We start from the raw sequence: 20751 nt of genomic DNA, 5'->3' as shown, positions 1-20751 counted from the left end.
TTTCCTTTTAACTCCTTTCCACTGTAGTGGAGGAATCAAAAATACGCCCCTTTTTTCCGCAATAGTACAGAGAAAAGGTTACTCAGTTCTTTTTTTGGTTGTCCATGTCCAGGACAAAATTCTCACTCATTTGTTGTTTAAAGCTTTGTTCAGTCTGTAGCTAAATTCTTTTTATACTAATAATTCGCAAATTTTGCATGAGAGGTGCAGTCAGCATACATTCAGTTTTCCCTATAGGAATTTAGTGTTTCTGCCTTATGCGGCAGAGATACTACAGTTCAGTCAAAATCTTGAGTCATATGGATGTGCTTCTGCTCTTATCAAACGCAAAATTCTTTAAGGAAAGTGAGATATTTCTGAGGAGCTTCCCCATTTGTGACTATTGCACAGTGTTTAATTTTCCACAATGTGATCTTACCAAGATTTAAAAATTTATTAGTTACTGAAGGAAACATTCTGTCATACCTGTTGTGAAATTTCTAAGGCAAATTTGCAGTGCTCTTTTGGACAGGATACTGGATAAAAATTGGCCTGAAATCTCCTTCATATGGCAATCCTATTTTCCAATTTCATGTTTGAAGGATTTCAGACTTCTTTCCAAGTCTGTATTCATAGAAGATATGTTCATATATGAATATAGTTCAGGTATGCTAATAGAAAATAAATAGGCTTACCTTGAGACAGCCTATACCAAAAAAAACCCCCACAAGTTTCCCTGGAATGTCAAACTTTCCTACTGAAATTTTACAGACCATTTAATTGCAGATAGAAACTGAGATTGCCCTGCCAGTCATAGTGAAGTCATAAAGAATAAAGATAACCCAGTTGTATTCAAAAGCCTTATTTTACCTAATTCTGATACAGCATTTCTAAGATTCTAAATGTGATGTTCATTGTACATAAATGAAGCTATAATAAATATTCTAAAATGTTTTTTCAGGGGCCATGGAAGTGGAATGTGGAATGTTTTCTTAGGGATCTTCATAAAAGCATCAAAATACTCTAGGATTGGTATACCTGTAATTTCCTAGATGAATTAAACTGTGCAAGGTGTTCTGTTACTTAGTTAAAGTGTTATGACTCTCTCAATATGCATAATTTCTGCCTTAACATAAATTCCTTTGACATTTCAAAATCTTCCAGAAGTATACATGATGCTGGAAAGTAAACTATACCTAAATACTGAGAAACTTTTACTGGATAATGTATATGGCCACAATAAGCTCTGCTTACCTGTACAATGCCAGTTTCTGATGATTAATGTTGTTACTAAATCAGTTATAATTACGACATGGAAAAAAACCCATTAATTAGAAGCATCATTCTCTCACTACAGCTGGATAGACAATTTTTCACAAAGCTCTTCCGCATAAAATAATTATCTATGTACTGCGGACTTAGTCATTTCTCATAGTCCTGCAGCAAATGCTTTTTTCTTGGTCTGGAGTCCTGACATAAATGTAGTTGTAGACAGATGCTTTTGTTTAATTGTATTTACATCATCATTGGATGTCCTCATAAAATAACAAGTTATTTGTATGTAGATGTGGTCAAATATTTGGTGTAAAATTCTTTCTTAAGTGTCTGGGGTTTAATTAAACAGGGTTTTTTTCTCACTGAAAAAAAATGTTCTTGATTTTTTTCCTTTACTTTGTTTTCTTATGAGGCAGATACAGAAAATTTTTAACAGAAATTTTGGAATTTAGGGTCACAATTCTATTATTAACAACCATATACTTTGCCCTTCAGTTGCCACGGAGGGGCAGGAAAGAAAAGGGAAAAAAATAAGGTAGACCTTCATTTCAATTAAAATGTAATGGTTTTATTTTAATTACAACCAGATTGAGCCAGGGCTGAAATTACATTAAAGGATAGTCACTGTCTCTCCTGTGCTTCTTCCCACCACTCAGAAGGTATAACTCTGAGAACATGGTGAGAAGCCAGTTTTTAAGCAAAGGAATGATACCAGAGAAGGACAAAACAATAGGAATCCAGGAAAGTAATGAATTACATTAAGTAAGTATTGCATAGGTGAAACAGGAAAGGCTGAAGAGATTCATATGGAGATGTAATCCCTACCTTTTATATTTTATGAGGAAAGTTCTCTTCTAATTAGACTGTATTTTCTTGAAGTAATTACTGTGCTAGTGAAAAATGACAGGACCAAGCAAGCAAAGTTGTTCTTGTATTGTGTCAGTTCAGTGGTGGCAGTGATACAGTGAACACATGCAGTGCATTCAGTGTTTCACCTCTGATACAGAGAGATCCGAGTGTTGTAACAGAACTGGAATTGATCTTTGGGGATGTTGGTGGGAAGGTGGAGATTATCGTCAGATTTGCCAAAGTACTATAGTGTAATAGCCTTTCCTATCTCGTAACACAGATTGCTATCTGCCCTTGACAATGCTAAGGTGGTAGGCAAGAGTTTACTTAGCTCCCTTGCAAACTCAGGAAAGCAGCTGTACCATGGACAGCCCTTTTTACTGAGGCAAAGTTTACCGTTTTGCTTAAAAAGCCACACAAGGGAGACAGGAACACAGTCACTCAGGAGAGTGAATAAAAGTTAAAGAAAGAAGAGTTAATAAAAAAAATCTGAGATGTGTATCTCTGTTCATTCATGCCTTACCATCTTTTATCCACACATTCTTTCCAGCAGTTCCAAAACTCCTGCACTTCATTCTCCCACTTTGTGTACTGGTCCAATATTATTCCTCTCTTTATAAGATGGTGATCATAATTTGTGTATTATTTGTCTTTTTGCTTATTGCTTTTGGGTATAATACCAAATTTGTTCAGTAAATGAAGTTAAATGTGTTTGAGCTGTTACAAATAGAAGCCATTATAAAAACCTTGTAAGAATGATAATGAACTGGAGGACGTTTGTGTTCTTTCTTTTCTTTCTAAATGGCGTTTAGGTGTGTTGAACTTGATAAAGAGGAGATCCTGTTTGGCCGGTACTCTGCTGTTGCAATTTCTGAAAGCCATGGGAATGAGGGAGGGCATTTCAATTCTATATATAAAGCATCCAAGCTTGAAGAGGTAAGCCTAGAAAGTTGCAACAGTGGCACTGCCCATTTGAAACAGAGGAGAGTACTGAAAAAACTCTCCAGTTAGGGCATGCATCATGTTTCCGACAGTAATACTGCTCATCTTCTGCAGTTTTCTGCAATCTGCCGGTAAGTCTAAGATGCCTGTCTTCCTATTGGTATATGATTTGAAACAAAATACGCATGTATTGAAACAAAGTGTGTGACTCCATGATAATATTACAACACATGAGGTTCAGGTCTTGCTCTCCTTTCCCACAACCATCAGAATTAATTTTACACATTTCCTTCTCCCTCACTGCATCTTAAAACACAACTGCATATTTAATAAATACATGACTGAAATAGAACTATTTGTTCTTAACTTTTTTAAGAAATGTAGTTACTGATTTGTTGGATCATTCCCTAAAACTGGTTCCCTAGATACAGGGAATGTTTTTTTAATGGACTTATGTTTTGTTTCCAAGCTGCTGAGTGTCTGCATCTTTCAGATGTTTGTGATGCCATGCTCTAGTGATGTCATTATGGAAGCTGTATATCTTCTGTGTGGAGTGTTGATCAAAACCTTTTTCCTTTGTTAAACAAACTGCAAAAATTATTAAGTATGAGCTATGTGATGGCATTACTTTTTTGAAAAATGATGTGATAGAAAGAATCCTGTGCTGGAAAACCCGCAAATGATAGCAGTCTAAAAATTTTACATGACTCTTTAAAGTATTCCTCCAAATATTATTCAGTATAATTCTTTAGTCTTTTAAAGGGGTCTGTCTTACTTTTTTGATCCAACCCATCTGAATATCAAGTGACTGTGTAATTTTTTAAAAAAGACTGACTAGGAAGATCATTGACTCTGTAGCTACTCTGCTGCCTTACTCATTCCTCTTCCTGTAGTGTTTTCAATAAATTCCTTGAGAGTGAGCCTTTTTTGCCATGATTTGGCATTGCTTAAGATAGTGGTTTCTTTTTCTCTCTTCTGTATATTCTCTGTAATTAGCAATTGTTACAGTTCTGGTTTCAAGAACAGGTTGCAAGCTGCCAGAAGGCATACTTCACTTGCTTTAGTCTGAACAAAGTTAAGTTTATTTCTTCTGTATTGTGTTTACTACATTTAATGAACCATATAGTTCAAATTGCGTAAGGACATGTATTACTCTTAAATCACTGACTTAAACTGTAGCACTAAAAAAAATTAAAATATAAGCAACTTAACCCTTTTGTAGACTCTCAGAGCCAATTTCTAATCTCAGCTATACTGTTATAAATCAGGTATAACTTCATTCACTGTATGAGCACCATTGTAACCAAGATCAAGTGAAGTACCTGAACATGGGTCCTAACCCCAAATGCAGATGCCTGCAAGTTCTTAATCTACGTGACTTCATATGGTAGATAAGTAGATGTATTACTGTAAATACTAATATTTGCAATCAAATGGAAAATTACTGTCAACCCCTCCACAGCCACAAGCTTTATGTATAAACTTGGCAATTACAAATAGGGCCTCATCTATAAAGGAGTCTGTTGTCTAGGATGGCACTTCAGTTGAATTTAAACATAAAAGCCTAACAGTAGGATCTAGAAAATTCTTACAGAGCAGTCTTCTCACTTTGGGATGTATCAAAATTTGGGGGCCTTGAAGTGCCATGCGAGGTTGGAGACTATGAAAACAATTAGAGATTTCATTCTGTCAAGTAAGATTTTGAAATCAGACAATTTTTGGAGGCATATCCGAGCCATAAAAGGTTGATCTGTATGATCTAAAACGGGCCAACATGCAGGATGCTCATTGTTTCAAACTCTAGATCCAAGTCTTGTCTCTTTAGAATGAGTTAAATCAAAGCAAGGACTCAGATCTACTCTTCATGGATCTGCATCCAAATTCCATACCTTGAGTCTGTCTCTAACTAGAAAATATTCATTGTACGGACATATATTTGATGCAGAGTCTGATGGAAACTGGAAGACCCACTTCCTCTTTCCCCTGGTAACCCAAGACAAGGAGTATACATGCATTAGCCCAATTAAAAAAAAAACCTACAGAAGTTTAAAACCAGATTAAAACTGTTAGTTCTAGCTTCTACTTAATAAGAGATGCCGATTCATTGATTAAATTGAGGCTCCACCACTTTAGCTATTTCAATAGTCAAAACTGTGCATGGGTCCTTAAGGGATGTTTGTGTACAGTTGTGATATTTTTTCTTACTGAGTATGTAACTAGGAAGTTACCTTGATTTATGCTGTTCAGCCATCTTGTTTTGCAAGAGACAAAGGGAGTTAATAATTTCATATTGAAGAGAAACCATCATGAACATGTACAACTGATGACTAGTATTACAGCTATGACTCTAGCACTACCCTTGCCGTTAAATTTCATTTTAGGCTTATATAATTTATTTTAAAGCTCTTGTCTTTTCCAGAACTTCTAACATTTCAACATTTATTTTTGTCCCAAATGAGAAGATAAAAACTGAACCCTTTACAGAACAGAAATCCTAAATTATTTCTGTTTGGAAGTACAAAAAAGATTTCATTTCAGTGTTTTGCATCAAATGGAAATGTTTTGTTTCCATTCATTTAGCTGATATAAAATACTTTGATTGAAGTCATTACAACATAAAATTGTATTTTCCCATAGGGATGTCTCATAGTAACTGTAGCATAGGAACAAAATGACTTATTTCTTCACAGTAAGTCAGGTTCCCTGTCTGGATTGTATTGCTGTCATGAACTAGACAGACTGACCACACAGAAACTGCATTTTGACAGACATAATTCTCAAGGAAGTCGGGCTAGCTTGAGTAGAGTAGGAATTGAAAGTAAAACTTCCTTTATGTAAGAAAAGTGAAAGTCTATTTACAGTGCTATTGAGCTAATGCAAAATCAAGTATTTCACCTCAACTCAAAATCATCTCATTTCTCAAAGGAAAACCGAATACTTGCAGTAATACTAAAGTGTCAGTAAGGAAGATTTCAGTAGTTTAGAAATCTCGTTTACCACTGGGACAGCCTTTTCAACGGAAAATTCCTAAATGGTTGCTAGATACAACTGCTGCATGGGGCCACAGCACTTGCTGCATCTATACAATCTGCCATTTCATGTGGTTGTGAATGGTTAATAACATTTCCAGGATGATTTTATTAATCTCTTCAGATTTAAATGTGAGAAAAAGAACATAAATGGTGAGAATAATTACTGAACTGTAATTTGTTTAATAGTTGGATCTAACAGGATACAGAGTGTTTGGCAGATAGTCAGCAAATGGCTCTGTATTTGTTTTACTAGCTATTCTTTAAGCAAAACATTAAAGTGGATTTCATATCCTTAGTTATTTTCGGTATAACTCTTGCATACCTCCATATAATCCAGGATGATTATTACATTCAAATTTTTAATCTAAATACCAAACCTAGGGTATTTGTAACATTTTGTAACTGTTTGGCATGCTTAGACTTATGAATTTTGAGTTTGAAAAGCTTACAAATAAGCTTTGTAAACCAAACTGTCTGGTCTGATCTAAAATATGTGTCCATAAAGTATTAGACTTTTTGTTTTACATCAAGCTGTCTAGATAGATGTCACTTGAAATAAAATTTTAGGCATATCTTCAGTTCCTCCAAATCAAGTATCCTCCGAAGGCAGCTGTTAGACACTCTTAAATCCCATTAATGTAGTGTTTGTAGTTTGGGATTAAACTGTACCAATTGCAAAACTGTTAAACCAACAATAATAGATTATTGAACTACTGGACATACCAAAATTAAGGGGTTCAAAAAAGGCAGCAGCAACTCTAGGTGTAAAGAGTGTTAGCTTGATAGCCACATAAACTGATTATTACTTTTTGTGGTGTACTTAGTGTGATGTGTGGTTCACTAGGAACTTGGAAGGACAGGGTAAGAAGCATGCTGTATTCTAGAGACACCTGCTGAGTTGCGGGCTGACCATGGAGGTTGTACTGAAACACTGGCAAAATTTCAAACAATTATTGGCCAGTGCTGACCAATTATAGAGGACAAGGCAGTGTGAGCAGGATCTACAATGATTTTCTGATGAGTGTGTCAGACAGCGGTAGAAATTGAAGTGCTGGCCATGCAGTGAGTATAGCAGCTTGCAACTCAACAGCTAATGAGATCACTTTGTGCTATTTCTTTCTTGTAGAAATGTTCTTTTTTAGTTTGTCAAGAAGTTATTATGCAGGTAACTTACTCCAACTTAGAAAAAATACGTTACATTGTACTCTTGAGTTTCATTTTTTATTTGTAGAGCACTGTCTCATTGAAATGGACACAATATCTAGGAAGAAGGATAGAGGGAATACATCTCACTGAACTTCTGCCTTGGCATTTGCACTGCAAATAGTCACCTAAGGTTTCCTTTACACCAATGGAGAGAAATAATTTTTTGTGTATAATCCATTTGTTCCATGATAGACATATTTTGCAGACAAATTGTACTCAGCAAATTTGTACTTACTTTCACAGCCTGTGAAAAGAGTCTAGACAACTGGCAGAGGTGAATGTCATTTAAAACTATTAGAACATTTGGGGTAGGAGCATTTCTGTCACTGAGCTTACATCCTTGATTTATTTCCCTTCTGTCTAGATATTCATTGTATATAATTCCACCAATGTAGTATTTTAGCTCCTAAAAGCTTAGATTAGTTTATCCAGATAACATCTTTTTCATTAAGTATTATTTCAGAGAAGAACTGAGGCATAGACAGATGGGGAAGTTGGAGTTGTCTGGATCTCAGATCCAAAGCAAAGGCATGGGCTGAAAGTCTTGTTCTCCAAATTGCCCTCTTGTGCCTTAATCTAGCCTCACATATGAGGCAGAACCTCACTTATTTTCCTACAATCCTTGAGATACCACATGATAAATATCACCTCACATTCAGCAGCACAGTGTGGAGTTGGCTAGAGAGTCTATTACAGTTAGTGAGCTCCCTAGAGGCTTTTACTCTCTTCCGTACATAAAGAAGCAAGAAGAGCCTGCAGACCTGTAGTATATATATAGATACGTATGTAGACTTGGCCTGGTTTATGTGATTAAAGAAACCTTCTGCCATAACATTTTCTCTGTTGCAGAAGATCCTAAACAGAGAATTATATGGTTTCTACAGGATATTTGCTCCTCCTATCTAAGAAATATTGGACCTGACAAACTTTAAAAATTAGTAGCACATTTCTGAAGTACCCCAGGTCCTTTTTCTTACAGCTTGCTTTGGTTGTTACCATCCAGCTATTGACTTTATGAAAGCTCACTCCATGCATGCACCACCTCTGTCCCTGTGCAGGGCTTGCTACTTGTAGATTGGCTATGGCAGCCCTTCTCAACATCTGTCTTACTCTCTTCACACTTTGGGCAGGAAGCAAGCTGCTAGGCAAAAGAACCTTTAGGTATGTATGAGGACATGGTGCAGTTGTGCACATGCAGAGGTCTGGGTTTGTGACAGAAGAGGGACCATACTGTACTCCACATTTGGAGTACACACATAAATATTCCTTGGCTTCTTATAAGCAGAATAGGCTTTGTGAAGAGGTGTGTGAAAGGGAGCAGGTAACAGCTTTCATCATTCTGCCTTAACATGAGCAGCAAAAGCAACAACTAGGGCTGGGGATTTCCCACTCTTTGGCTACAGATCCCATGATTCTTGTGAAGAACACACGGGACGTTACTTTTCCCATATTTTCCCAGTTTTGGCTGTTCCCTCCACTACTTCTACCCAGATGGTGTGTTGTGGTTTAACCCCAGCCACCACCAAAGCACCTCACAGCTGCTCACTCCCTCTCTCCCACCCAGTGGGATTGGGGAGAGAATTGAAAAAAAGAAGTAAAACTCATGAGTTGAGATAAAGACAGTTTAATAGGACAGAAAGGAAGAAAATAATAATAATAAAATGGCAATAATAATAATAATAAAAGAATTGGAATATACAAAACAAGTGATGCACAATGCAATTGCTTACCAATCACTGACCGATGTCCAGTTAGTTCCCGAGCAGTGATCCGTCCCCCCAGCCAACTTCCCCCCGTTTATATACTGGGCATGATGTCACATGGTATGGAATACCCCTTTGGCCAGTTTGGGTCAGCTGTCCTGGCTGTGTCCCCTCCCAACTTCTTGTGCCCCTCCAGCCTTCTTGCTGGCTGGGCAGGAGAAGCTGAAAAGTCCTTGACTTTAGACTAAACATTACTTGGCAACAACTGAAAATGTCAGTGTGTTATCAGCATTATTCTCATACTAAATCCAAAACATAACACTGTACCAGCTACTAGAAAGAAAATTAACTCTATCCCAGCCAAAACCAGGACATGGTGGAATAAGAATTCAAAAACATGAGGAAAGATTTATCCCACTTTTTTTTTAACAGGGAACATCGGATTTGTGGATGAAGTACAGGAAATCTCATATTGCATAGGATTTCTGACAGCTTTTGGTAACATTTTACTGGTTGCAAAAGAATTTTTTATTACAAGCTGAATTATGTGGTTTTCCACTATAATTTCCATTCAGTTTTGTGTGGCAGGATGCAATTCATATGTGCTGACCCTGCTTTGGCTTGTATGATATTTAAAAATAAATAAATATACAAATATTCAACTTCCTTGTGCTCAGAGGATAACTTCTTCCTGTTGTCTTTTTCCTTTCACAGCTTTTGAAGGAGATTATTGGCCCCATTTTTTTCTCCAAAAACAGAAAGAATCTCTGCAAAGAAGTAAGTGCCTGACCTGGTATTTAATGTTCACATTGCAACTATGCATAACAACTTCATCCAGCATCAGTTCTATATTGCAGAAGACACTGTACAAAACACATAGTAAAAATAAGTCCTTGCCTCAAGGACAGTACCTTTTAAAGCATTAGTTTTAGAAATTCTGAATGAAGAGTTTGCCTATAAAAAGATGGTATAATATATTGTCTCACTCTGGTAAGTTTTATGCTAAATGGAAAGTGCTTTAGTGTGCCATGCTGAGGTTTTGGTGCCTAAAGACAGAAACTGTGAGGAGTTTAGTAGCCTTCCACATTTAGAAATTTGGTGTTGAGGTCATTTGTGTGATCTGTTTGATTTTCATTCCTGCAGATTACTGCCTAATATTATTGAAGAATTCAGGAAATAGATTCTTTTGATGCTGCAAAATCCAGGAAATGAAATAAAGCTGATTCTCCATATAGGCTAGGTCTATGAGATTATTTTAAAGATTGCAGGTTAAAACAAATGTATGTGCAAGTGAAAGATCAGAATATGGCATAGTTCTTCCTCGCCTTTATAGCCAGCAGTCAATGGGGAGTCAGGGTATGGACAGATCTCCGCTTCAACATCCAGCTGTGCCAGCTGAAGCTATTGTTGCCACAGTTCTGGTAGTTTCCCAGGAGTTTTCCCTTAACTCCTAAGAATGGCTTGTGTGTGTGCAACCAAATCTGTAAGCAAAATTAACTCCAGCTGCCTACTTACTGCAAATTTATGCTAGTCCTTCTGAGTCTTAAGAAATACAAAAGATAGTAACATACGACTATTGTACTTGTATAAAAATGTGTGCCATGCCAAAGCACAAAATAATTAGCATATTATAGCTCTAAAGTACTAAAAATACTAGCTATCAGAAGTACTGTTAGAAAGGTAAATATCATTAAAGTGTTAAATCATAATTAAAATGTTAAGTTTTGACAGCAGTGATTGTGGTATTTTCTGTTACAAAGAAATTTCACTTCAGTTTAAAAGGAGGCTGGACAAGTACTTGGAAGCCAGAGCACAAGGCGGGTAAGCAGACAAATCCCAATAGCCTCACAAAATCCCCTGAATTGAAAATAATTGGAGTCTGAGAGAATATCTGGGGAAGTATTCATGCTTGACCTGGTGGGACTCTTCCCTTGGGCAGTCTCTTAATGATCACTGCTGGAGATAAAATACCAAGCTACATCAACCCTTGGTCAGAACCAATACAACTTTTCATGTTCTTTTCTGAAGAAATGTGAGGCGCTGACTTTTCAATTTAAATTTCATTCATTAAATATTTAGTTTTCCACATCCATGACAAGAATGAATAAATGTCATCATGCTATCATGATACACTGTATTTTACAGGACATGCTGTTCCTCTGCTAAGACAGGATACAGAAGGCTATAACCCTTCTGAAAACATACAATTTTCACTAGAACCTTTCTAAAATAAATACGGATATCAGTTCTAGTATTCTGAACAATTTTTGTATCATTCTACTTACAGACATTCTTCCTAGTAATCCATAATCTTAATGTTTTAGGTTAAAATGCTGTGCTTTACTGTTGCATACTGTTAAAAAGCAGCTCTGTGTACTCCAAAAGTTGCTGCATTTCAGTGGTTGACAATGAAGTTCTTAATCTAGTTTGGGGAAAATGCAGAACAAAAATGTAGAACAAAAAGAATGATATCAAAGGCAAATTTATTATAATGAGAAGCATTTCTTTAGGCAGAAGCAGCAGAGTGGCTTGAATTGGGTGAATTCTCATTCAGCATAAGCATGGAAAAGCTACATGAAGTTCATCCTAAATGTAAAAATAGCTGAGTACTTGTGATCAGCCAAAAAAAAAAAATTCAGCAACTCATCTCTGTCTTCTGTCTGTTCTTACAAGAGGAACAGTAGGGCATGGATATACACAAATTAAAGGAAAATCCCTAGATGCCATTTAATAAAAACTGAACTCAGAAGACAAATTTATAATCTAGTTTTAAACTTTCTTGAGTTATTGACCTTCCAATTTGTTATTTTTCTCTTATAAGATTTAAATATAAACAAGTACATTGAAGACACTCCTATATTTATAGAAAGGGGCACCTATTGCACTCTGACCATGTGCAACCCCAGGTAATCATTCATTGGCACGCTCTGAAAAAGCTGGGGTTTGCTGGTCGGTATCACTTAAGCACAATATACTAAAATAGCTGTAATTGGGCATGAAGGATGAATGGTAACAATTAGCCGATTCCTATTTTCCAGTCAGACGATCTGGACAGCACAGCAGCATGGAAGAGGAGTACTTTTTGCCAACAGGCAACAACTTGTTGGAAAACAGTATTTTCTACGTGACCTGAATAAAACCAGTAGCATTCTGTAGTCATTTGATCACTCTTAAAGAATAAAAGATGTTTGGGCTTTAAAGCAGTGAATATGAATTGCAGATAGACTTTGCTAAACTTAGCTGATACTTTGTGCTTCTAAGATACATTCTAAGGTACCTGAGCTTCATATAACTCCATAAGCAAAAAATAATTTAAAAATTAACAGTAATGATCTGAGTCTGGAAATACATAACCAAGGATTTTACTTACTTCAGTAGTTCTGTCAACTTCAGAGGGACTGTCCAAATGCTTTAAGTAGGTATAGAAATATCTAACATCAAGCGCTGGAGTTGTATCTCTTTCTTATGATTCATTTAAACCTCCTAAGATCTGTCCATTCAGAAGAAAAGTGATTACTTTTTAAAAATGAAAACTGATTAAAACATTTCATATATTTACAAAGCTGGCTGGAACTTTGTCACACAAACACAGAGCCAAAAAAGTGGGGACTTACAAGTTGGGCTTTGAGGACTGTCTTTGGATATCTAATGATCTGACTGTGCAATGAATCATGATACAGTAATGCCATAGATAGCTTTGTAAATGTTGTGCCTGAGATGCTAAAGGTCTCTGCAGTAGCAAGCTGTCACCTTTGCAAACAGATCGAGCAGACTGAAATAAGAAGGTAAACCTTTATATTATCCAAGAAGGAGACGGAAGGGTGTTTCCCAAGCTAGGAAGCTAAGGAGCTCTCCTCTGCTTACAGTAAATAAGAATGTTGCTCTGACTCCAACTATTGTATCAATTCCTGACTTGAGATAAAATTTTGAGGTTACCAAAAAAAATGGCTAGGATGTTGTTTATGTAATTAATCTGAGTAGAAACTTACTAGCTTTTCATGCTATTTATATTTGAAGCAGCAATCAGAATGAGCAAATATGCTGTTAGGAGACCTAAATCCATTTTTCTCTTTCACTTTTATAGTTTTGAGCAAGGATTCCTGTTCTACCTGGGGTGGAGGGCATTTTTCAACCTTTGATAAATACCAGTATGACTTCACTGGGACCTGCAACTATATCTTTGCAACTGTATGTGATGAAAGCAGCCCAGACTTCAACATTCAGTTCCGCCGTGGGCTGGACAAAAAAATTGCAAGGATCATTATTGAGCTGGGACCTTCTGTTGTCATTGTTGAGAAAGGCAGCATTTCTGTCAGGAGTGTTGGGTAAGATTCTGCAATGAATGGGGAAAAAAGTGTTTAAAGAAGGCCAGGAGTTATATAGCAGTTGCACTGAAGAAGACCATTTTGTATCAGAAATGAACTAACAAATTATGGAAGTTCATAATTTGAACCTAGCTGGACTCTACTCCCATTTCTTCCTATCAAGCATACTCTCTAGATAAGTATTTCATTTGCAGTTACTTGAATTGGGCTTAGAGTACATTTGTGTAGCCCAAGAGATAAACTAACCTTCTCAGACCAAAACAGTTGTCACATTGAAACTACAGTCTCCTAGATACTACCAGTCTGCTTATGTTTCTCTCTACTACAAGCACAGATGGGATGGCTTATACCCTTTAGTAGATACTATTTGAAATTCCTGTGTTTTGCTTAGAGTTCATTTGATTTGAGACTTAGATAACTCTGAAACCTCTGTGCTAAAGATAACACATACATAGGGTATAAGACATATATGAACTATACAACCAACAGAGAAATATTGGAGGGCCTTACAAAGAAGTCCTTGCTTATGAGACGACTAACTGTTCACGTTATTGCAAGGATTATTACATCCAGAAAACCAGTGTTTTATTGAGGAATTACACTGATAGGAAACTTTGGGTTCTGTATCATTCATTCTTCTAGACAAATTGCTCCCATACAAGGAAATTTCTCCAGTAAAGTTTTCAGCATTTTTATCAGATAAGCAATGTTGACTTTTTGTCTCTGGGTACATGCAGATATGGGAAATAATTGACTGTGGATTGTCTGTATCTTATCGTAGTTACCTGGGTACAATAACCATCACAACAAAAAGACAACTTGCAGCTCTACCTTAATTTAGCAAACTGTATTCAGAAAAACTTCCTTTGTTAGTTTATGCCTGTTCTAGTGTTGCACATAGCCCTGCTTCAGGTGGAAGGCTGGCCTGTGCAACTTCAGGAAGTCCCTTCCAAACAACTTTTCTATGATTGTATCACATTCTTAGTGAGTACTTAGCAAAATATATTTGTACTTTAATGTTTTTAGTTTGTAGCTTTAGAATTCAGCCACAAGGATGAAAACCTCATTCTGCTACAACATTCCTATTATGGGTTTCTCTAACCTTGGCAGTTTTCAGTTGTAGCAGTAATTCCTATATTAACAGGCTGTAGTCCATAGAAGCTCTTCAGGATAATCAGCAATAGTTCTACCACACAAACTGTATTGTTACAAGTTCTTGAAACATATAACTATGCCCTAATAAAACCAAACCAAGTGAAGATGCCAAGTCCTGTGCAAATATTTTCACTATTATAATCCCTATGCAACCATCTCCTGGTGATTCTTCTGTGAAACTGCTGACATGCAATCAACAGAAATTTTAATGTATCTTGAAATTTTACAGTTACAAAGGAAAAAAAAATCTATTTCATGTTGCTACAAGTACTCAGATTGTACGTGTATTATATCTAAAAAAGATAACTAGTACCTGCATAATATTGGTATGAGAATGTCAGTCTTTCTTCTCGCCTTATTACAGTGTCATTAAGTTGCCTTACACCAGCAATGGAATTCAAATAGCACCTTATGGATGCAACATTCGTCTGGTGGCCAAGCTGAGGGAGATGGAACTAGTTGTCATGTGGAACAATGCTGACTATCTCATGGTTAGTAAAATGTTCTCATAAAGCAGAAGTGGAAAGTCTCACTGACTTACTGGAATGACAAGATCTCTTTAGACTTAATGGGTAGTTAACATTGGTAGTTAACTAAAGCCACCAATGCTGAGATTTGTGGATGCTTTCACAGATTTTTCAACTTTCCTTAGACTATTCCAGCAGCTACGATGTTCTGCTAATGGGATGTTGAAGTTGTTTAAAGTTGTGTAGAATTTAATAGCGTATGCCATAGTTTTGCCAGTTCTACTGTGCTTCCCCTGGACATCTTTTCGTTTCAAACATATGCTGCTACTATGAGCTCCTTTGTTTCTTGCCTTTTTCTGAATCTTTTCATGTTTTCCCTCCAAAATCTCTGATATATTTTAGAGAAGAGGATACATTTTCTCTGTGTGACCTGTGATATTAATGCCACAAAAGACACTGAATTCTAGATTGATAAGTTTGCTATAACAGGGAGATTCTTATGTAATAAATTGTCTGGGAGATTTACCAGCATTACTATCACACATATAACAGGAAATGCTACTGTGATGGGTACACACTGTATTCTAAATATAGTCAGGTTACTTCCTCTGATCTAAGGTTTTCATAATAATACATTGATTGTAGCCCGTGGTAATACTACCACCTTCCAGAGCAATAGATAATTGAACAACCTTCTTCTGAAAATAGATTTTCTTCCTGTAACCTTCAATTTTTTAAGAGAACAAACCTGAAATTTGTGCTTTGTCAACAAAGATATGAGCAAGGAAACAGCATCATTTCCTTTTCTACTTTTTCTCGCTCCTTAGAATATTATCCCCCTTCAATTCTCTGCAAATGTCTTAGAATCTTGTTCTTTTATTAAATCAAAAAATCGCAACAATCACTACTTGCCTATTGGGAAAAGAAGTAACTGCTTCTAAAACTTCTCCTCCAATCAAGTCACTGAAATTAATGCGAAGGACCACCTTTAATTGGATCCTTGAATTGAATTTGTTTGAGAAAGGTAATGCTGTATAGATAATTTTACTTAGGGTGATCCCTTTAAATGTTCTGTTTTATTTTATTTTAGGTTTTGACTGAAAAAAAATACATGGGGAAAACCTGTGGAATGTGTGGAAATTATGATGGTTATGAATTGAATGAATTTGTGAGTGAAGGTAAGATCTAAGGACAAGTCAGATGGAAGGGGAACTAGTTAAACTGAGTCAAGGTGGAAATTTCATACTGTACTAATATTGCTCTGACTGCTCACTCAGTTTCAGAATTGAGTAAAGCACTCCCATAAGTCACCAACATACATATCATACGATTATGCTACACACTATTATTTGCTATGACGATAATATTGTGGGTTCCTCAGACAAGTGATAAGGACTCTTTTATATTTTAGAAACAGATTATTTCTAAACACTCTTTCACCTAACTTTCAGAACAGTCTAGGTTCATAGCAAGGCACGGTGAGGGAAATTATTATGTTAGGCAGAAGCAAGAATGAGGCTATAATACAAAGAGCATAGTAGACAAGAACATTAACAAGTAGTGTGTCCCAAGAGTGGTGGATCTTTAGAACAAAATCGTTGCTGCTGAGGACTTGACATCTGCGCTATATGTGGTTTGGGGGGTTCACTTCAGAGTCACTCTAATCTGGTCTGTTGAACTAATGCCCATTAGCAGTTGGAGCTTGTTACATGTGCTCTTGTATCACATCTTCCAGCTTGGTTTCATCTTAAAGGAACGCTGTATGCCAAGACCACTCCACAATGTAAATCAAATTGTACAGGGTGGGGATGTTTGGGAGATTTGCTTTAAAAGCATACTGCTAATCTGAACTACAGTGCTAGTGCGGAGATGTTAAATTGCACAGTAAACTAATCTCAGATCAACAGAGCCAGATGCAGTTTTCTATACACATCACAGAAAAGAGTTCTAAAAAGTATACAATATTTTTGGGGTTGTGATGAGTTTAACCGCACATGTAGGGGAAAATATAAGAATGGGGGATGAGGAGAAGAGGCATGAATTAGCAGCTGGCAAAAGATAATACAGCTGGCAGAAAAATCATAGCAGCTGGTATCATGTAAGGTAGTAGATGTGATAGATTAGGAAGTAGCTCAGAGAAATGATCAAGGTGATAAAAGTATGCTTTACTGAGTAGACTCCAGTTAAAGGGCAAAAGAGGTAGCTGTTATCATCAGAAAGATTAATTAGTAGGACCTTTCACAGTCAAAGAGTAGAATCTGAGTTTTGCTAGATCACAGCAATGAGTAAACAAACCCATGCAGGCTTTTTCCTGACAAATTATAACCCTTCAATTCACAGGTAAATTGCTGGATACATATAAATTTGCTGCATTACAAAAAATGGATGATCCATCAGAGATCTGCCTGTCTGAGGAGATACCAATTTCCACCATTCCTCACAAAAAATATGTAAGAAAGATCTTCTTGGCTTTTCTGTTGCATGATTCTTAACAGAAGTGGAAAGGTAGATAGAAACCAACAACAGAGAGGCAATGGTGTCATAAAACTGACTTCCATGAAAATGGATAAAGTCAAAATTTGTATAGCATGATATGAGAAAGAAAAGGAGTTCTCTGCATTAAAATACATTTTGAAAAAGGCCCGTGGGCATTTTTGAGGCTGGATTTATATTGCTCATATAAACCTACAAGCATTTAGCTCACAGCTTTCTGAAATTTCATGCAGGTCACCACAAGAAATTCATGATAACCAGTGAAGCTTTAAAGAACTTTTTATTGAACAACTAGAGACCTGACATTATAAGCTGTACTGACTTGAAGACATTCAATGATGCTTCAAACATACAGCCAGATAACAGCATTTGTAACAGGGTCAACCACTATCAACTGCTATCACTTCCAGTCCTAAGTGAAAAGAAAATCAGCATACCTGAAACATGATGTGTCCACGTAACTATGGTTGAAAGAGGAAGCTTGGTAGCAGCAAAGAACAAAAGGGGTTCTATTTCTTAGATTTTGCAGATACAGGAATCAAATCCTACTTAGGATGATCCTGTTAAGTTGGGGAAGCTCGAATTTTCCTTTTCCACACAGATTTTACAGAATCACAGAATGGTTTAGTTTGGAAGGGATCTCTTCAGATCATCTAGTCCAACCCCTCTGCTCAAGCAGGGTCAGCTAGAGCAGGTTGTCCAGGACAATGTTGTAGTAGGTTTTGAGTATCTCCTGGGTGGATCTTCCAGGCTGAGGAGATGGAAACTCCGTAATTTCTCTCAGCAACCTGTTGGTTTTTCTACCTAGGAGGTCATAATGTCACCATATACTTAATGGCAAGTGCTCATGGCTATCCTCTAAAAAACTTTTCACTTTACATTGAATGATCATGCTCTTTGATTCCGTTTGTGCTTCCTCACAAGAATATGATCTTACTTTGCAATTCTCATGTACTTATTTGTATACAGTATATAGCAGAATGCTTAAGAAGTTTTCTTTTGAAATAGGAAATTTTTCTTCTTTTTTCCTTAATAGTTTCATCTTATTTTTCTAGCAATGCAAGAATCTCTTAGTTTGAACACAGAAACCATTCCTCTTGCTAAATTTTAGTTTTCATACTACAGAGGAAGAGCCAGCTAGAATCCTACTGAGACTTTCCTTTTCCCAGAATAGAAAAACAGAGAAACATTCCTTTTGTAGTATCTCTTTAACAAGAAAAGCGAGAATAAAGAACAGGAGTTTCTGTGGGTCCTGTGAGGAAGATACTTTTCTGAAGAAGAAGGTTGTAAATATTACTTGTATTCACACTGAAAAATTACTTTGATCTGGGAGAGAACTTCTGTTGGCTGGGAGGTTTAACCTTTTTACTTGTTTCTCGTTGAGACCTTATACTGCAGTAGGCAACGTGATAGGCAATACAGATGTATCAAATGTTTGCTCAAAGGGCAATGAATGTTGCTGTCTTCACATTGGGGATGTTGGTCCTGAAACTGAATCTCCATGAGACAACATGCTCCCTGCCTGTAATGTTCTCAGCCATTTTTAGGGGGATGATGGTACTGAAAGAATGACTTAATTTTCAACTTAATGAGAAATGGAACTAATTCAACATATCCAAATCCTTCCATTATACAATGGATGGATATTCCCCGCTATTCATGAATTTCTCATGCATTTTAAGTCAAATACAAATTAATAAACTGTAGAGGGAAAAAAAGGCAAACAAACCAACAAGAAAATCATAACTAGCAGTGATATGCTATTGTGGTTTTCACATGGGGGAAATACTACCAGGAACAATTTTCTTTCTCTTTTTATTTAGGCCATTATCTGCTCTCAGCTACTTAACTTGGTGTCACCAACCTGCAGTGTGCCAAAGGATGGGTTTGTCACTCGTTGCCAGCTTGATATGCAGGACTGCATTGAGCCAGGACAAAACAATTGCACTTGCTCTACACTGTCAGAGTATTCGAGGCAATGTGCTATGTCCCATCAAATGGTGTTCAACTGGAGAACTGAAAACTTCTGCTGTAAGTTCAAATGTTTCATTCATAGGATATTGTACTTAACCTTGCTATATCTTACATAGAGGGAGAATTATGATTATTTGGAATTAAAATCAACTGATAGAAAAGTCTCTATTGTCTTGAATCAAACAAATTATTTTCTTAAGAGAACAGTGGTCTTTGGTAAAGCATTAAGGAGAGGATGGAAACCTCAAAGGAGAAGGAGGAAGCATGAAACATAGCTCCTACACCTAGATCAGTAACCATAAAAGAGAGAAACATTCACCGAGTGAAAACTGTTGAATTTCTCAGACTTCAACAGGAGACTTTACTCTCTTAGTACAGTTTTTTCATTACTGTACTTAGCAAATTATCCAGTGAAGAGAGAGAACTGTTAAATGGCTTCTGAAGTCTTTGAACATTTTTGCTAACAAGTGCCGTAGCCGCTTTTATTCAAAGGAGATTTTCAGTAGTTCATTTTCAGGTGCTCAGCCTTCTTAATTACCACTACTGTTTGGAAGTAAATAGGAAGCAAATCTTCCATTACTCTCCAACCTGTATGTGACTAGACATACTTTTTTTCAAGTGCCTGTTTGTTATGAAAGTTCTGAATCACTTTTTGCAGTCTTTTTGAATCCACCTGAAACTTCAATCTATAGTCAATGTTATGTAGCAGGATTCATTGTTTTATAAGAGAACATGCTGATCATAAAAAAAGTCAAATGTAACTTAAATTGATGTTGTTATTTCTATACCAACTCACACATTAAATTACCAGAGATGCAGCTCATGTCAAAAAAGAGGAGCATTCAGAATTGACCTTGCTTAATATGATATTGTCCTTCAGAAGCATATAATTTGATCATATTTTTATTTATCCTTTATATGAATATATGATTATGGGTAGCAGATTTGTAAAGTAAATTGCTTTGACAGGAAAATATTTCTTCTTATCCCTTGATTCTTATGCTGTTTCAAAAATCTTTAAGGTTGGCTACCATCTAGATTTTAGCTTAAGAATAGTGAAATCCCAGTTGAATTATATTCCTGAAGTCATTGTTTAACTTGCCATAGTCTATCATCTCACCATTGTTACTTACGAGGCTTTGCATCGTTTCGCCCTCCCTGCATCTCTGGTGCCTTATTCTTCTGTTTTCGTCTTGATCTTCACGTAGTGGTGCCACTCTTCATTTCTTGTTTTGTATTTAACATTGAGTTTTCTTTCGTTCTTTCCTCATACTTACTGAAAACTTTCCCTACTAAGCTCCATTATTATCCCCGACACTATAAAATTGTACTTCTTTCTAAAATAATTTTT

General features: G+C 36.4%; 1 protein-coding gene across 1 annotated transcript in view; it reads left to right on the top strand.

The window, feature by feature from the left end:
- The window catches only part of MUC6 (mucin 6, oligomeric mucus/gel-forming), a 71725-nt gene that overhangs the window by 27121 nt on the left and 23853 nt on the right, over window positions 1–20751 (top strand). Inside the window, exons 3-7 of the mRNA XM_010570135.1 lie at window positions 13071–13311; window positions 14831–14957; window positions 16024–16111; window positions 17274–17383; window positions 19250–19457. Coding sequence (XP_010568437.1) covers window positions 13071–13311; window positions 14831–14957; window positions 16024–16111; window positions 17274–17383; window positions 19250–19457 — 774 coding nt within the window. The remainder of the gene's footprint in view (window positions 1–13070; window positions 13312–14830; window positions 14958–16023; window positions 16112–17273; window positions 17384–19249; window positions 19458–20751) is intronic.

The sequence above is a fragment of the Haliaeetus leucocephalus genome, unplaced genomic scaffold (assembly GCF_000737465.1).
Source record: "Haliaeetus leucocephalus isolate CR32 unplaced genomic scaffold, Haliaeetus_leucocephalus-4.0 Scaffold293, whole genome shotgun sequence".
NCBI lineage: Eukaryota > Metazoa > Chordata > Aves > Accipitriformes > Accipitridae > Haliaeetus > Haliaeetus leucocephalus.
This window is presented reverse-complemented; position numbering and strand designations above follow the sequence as displayed.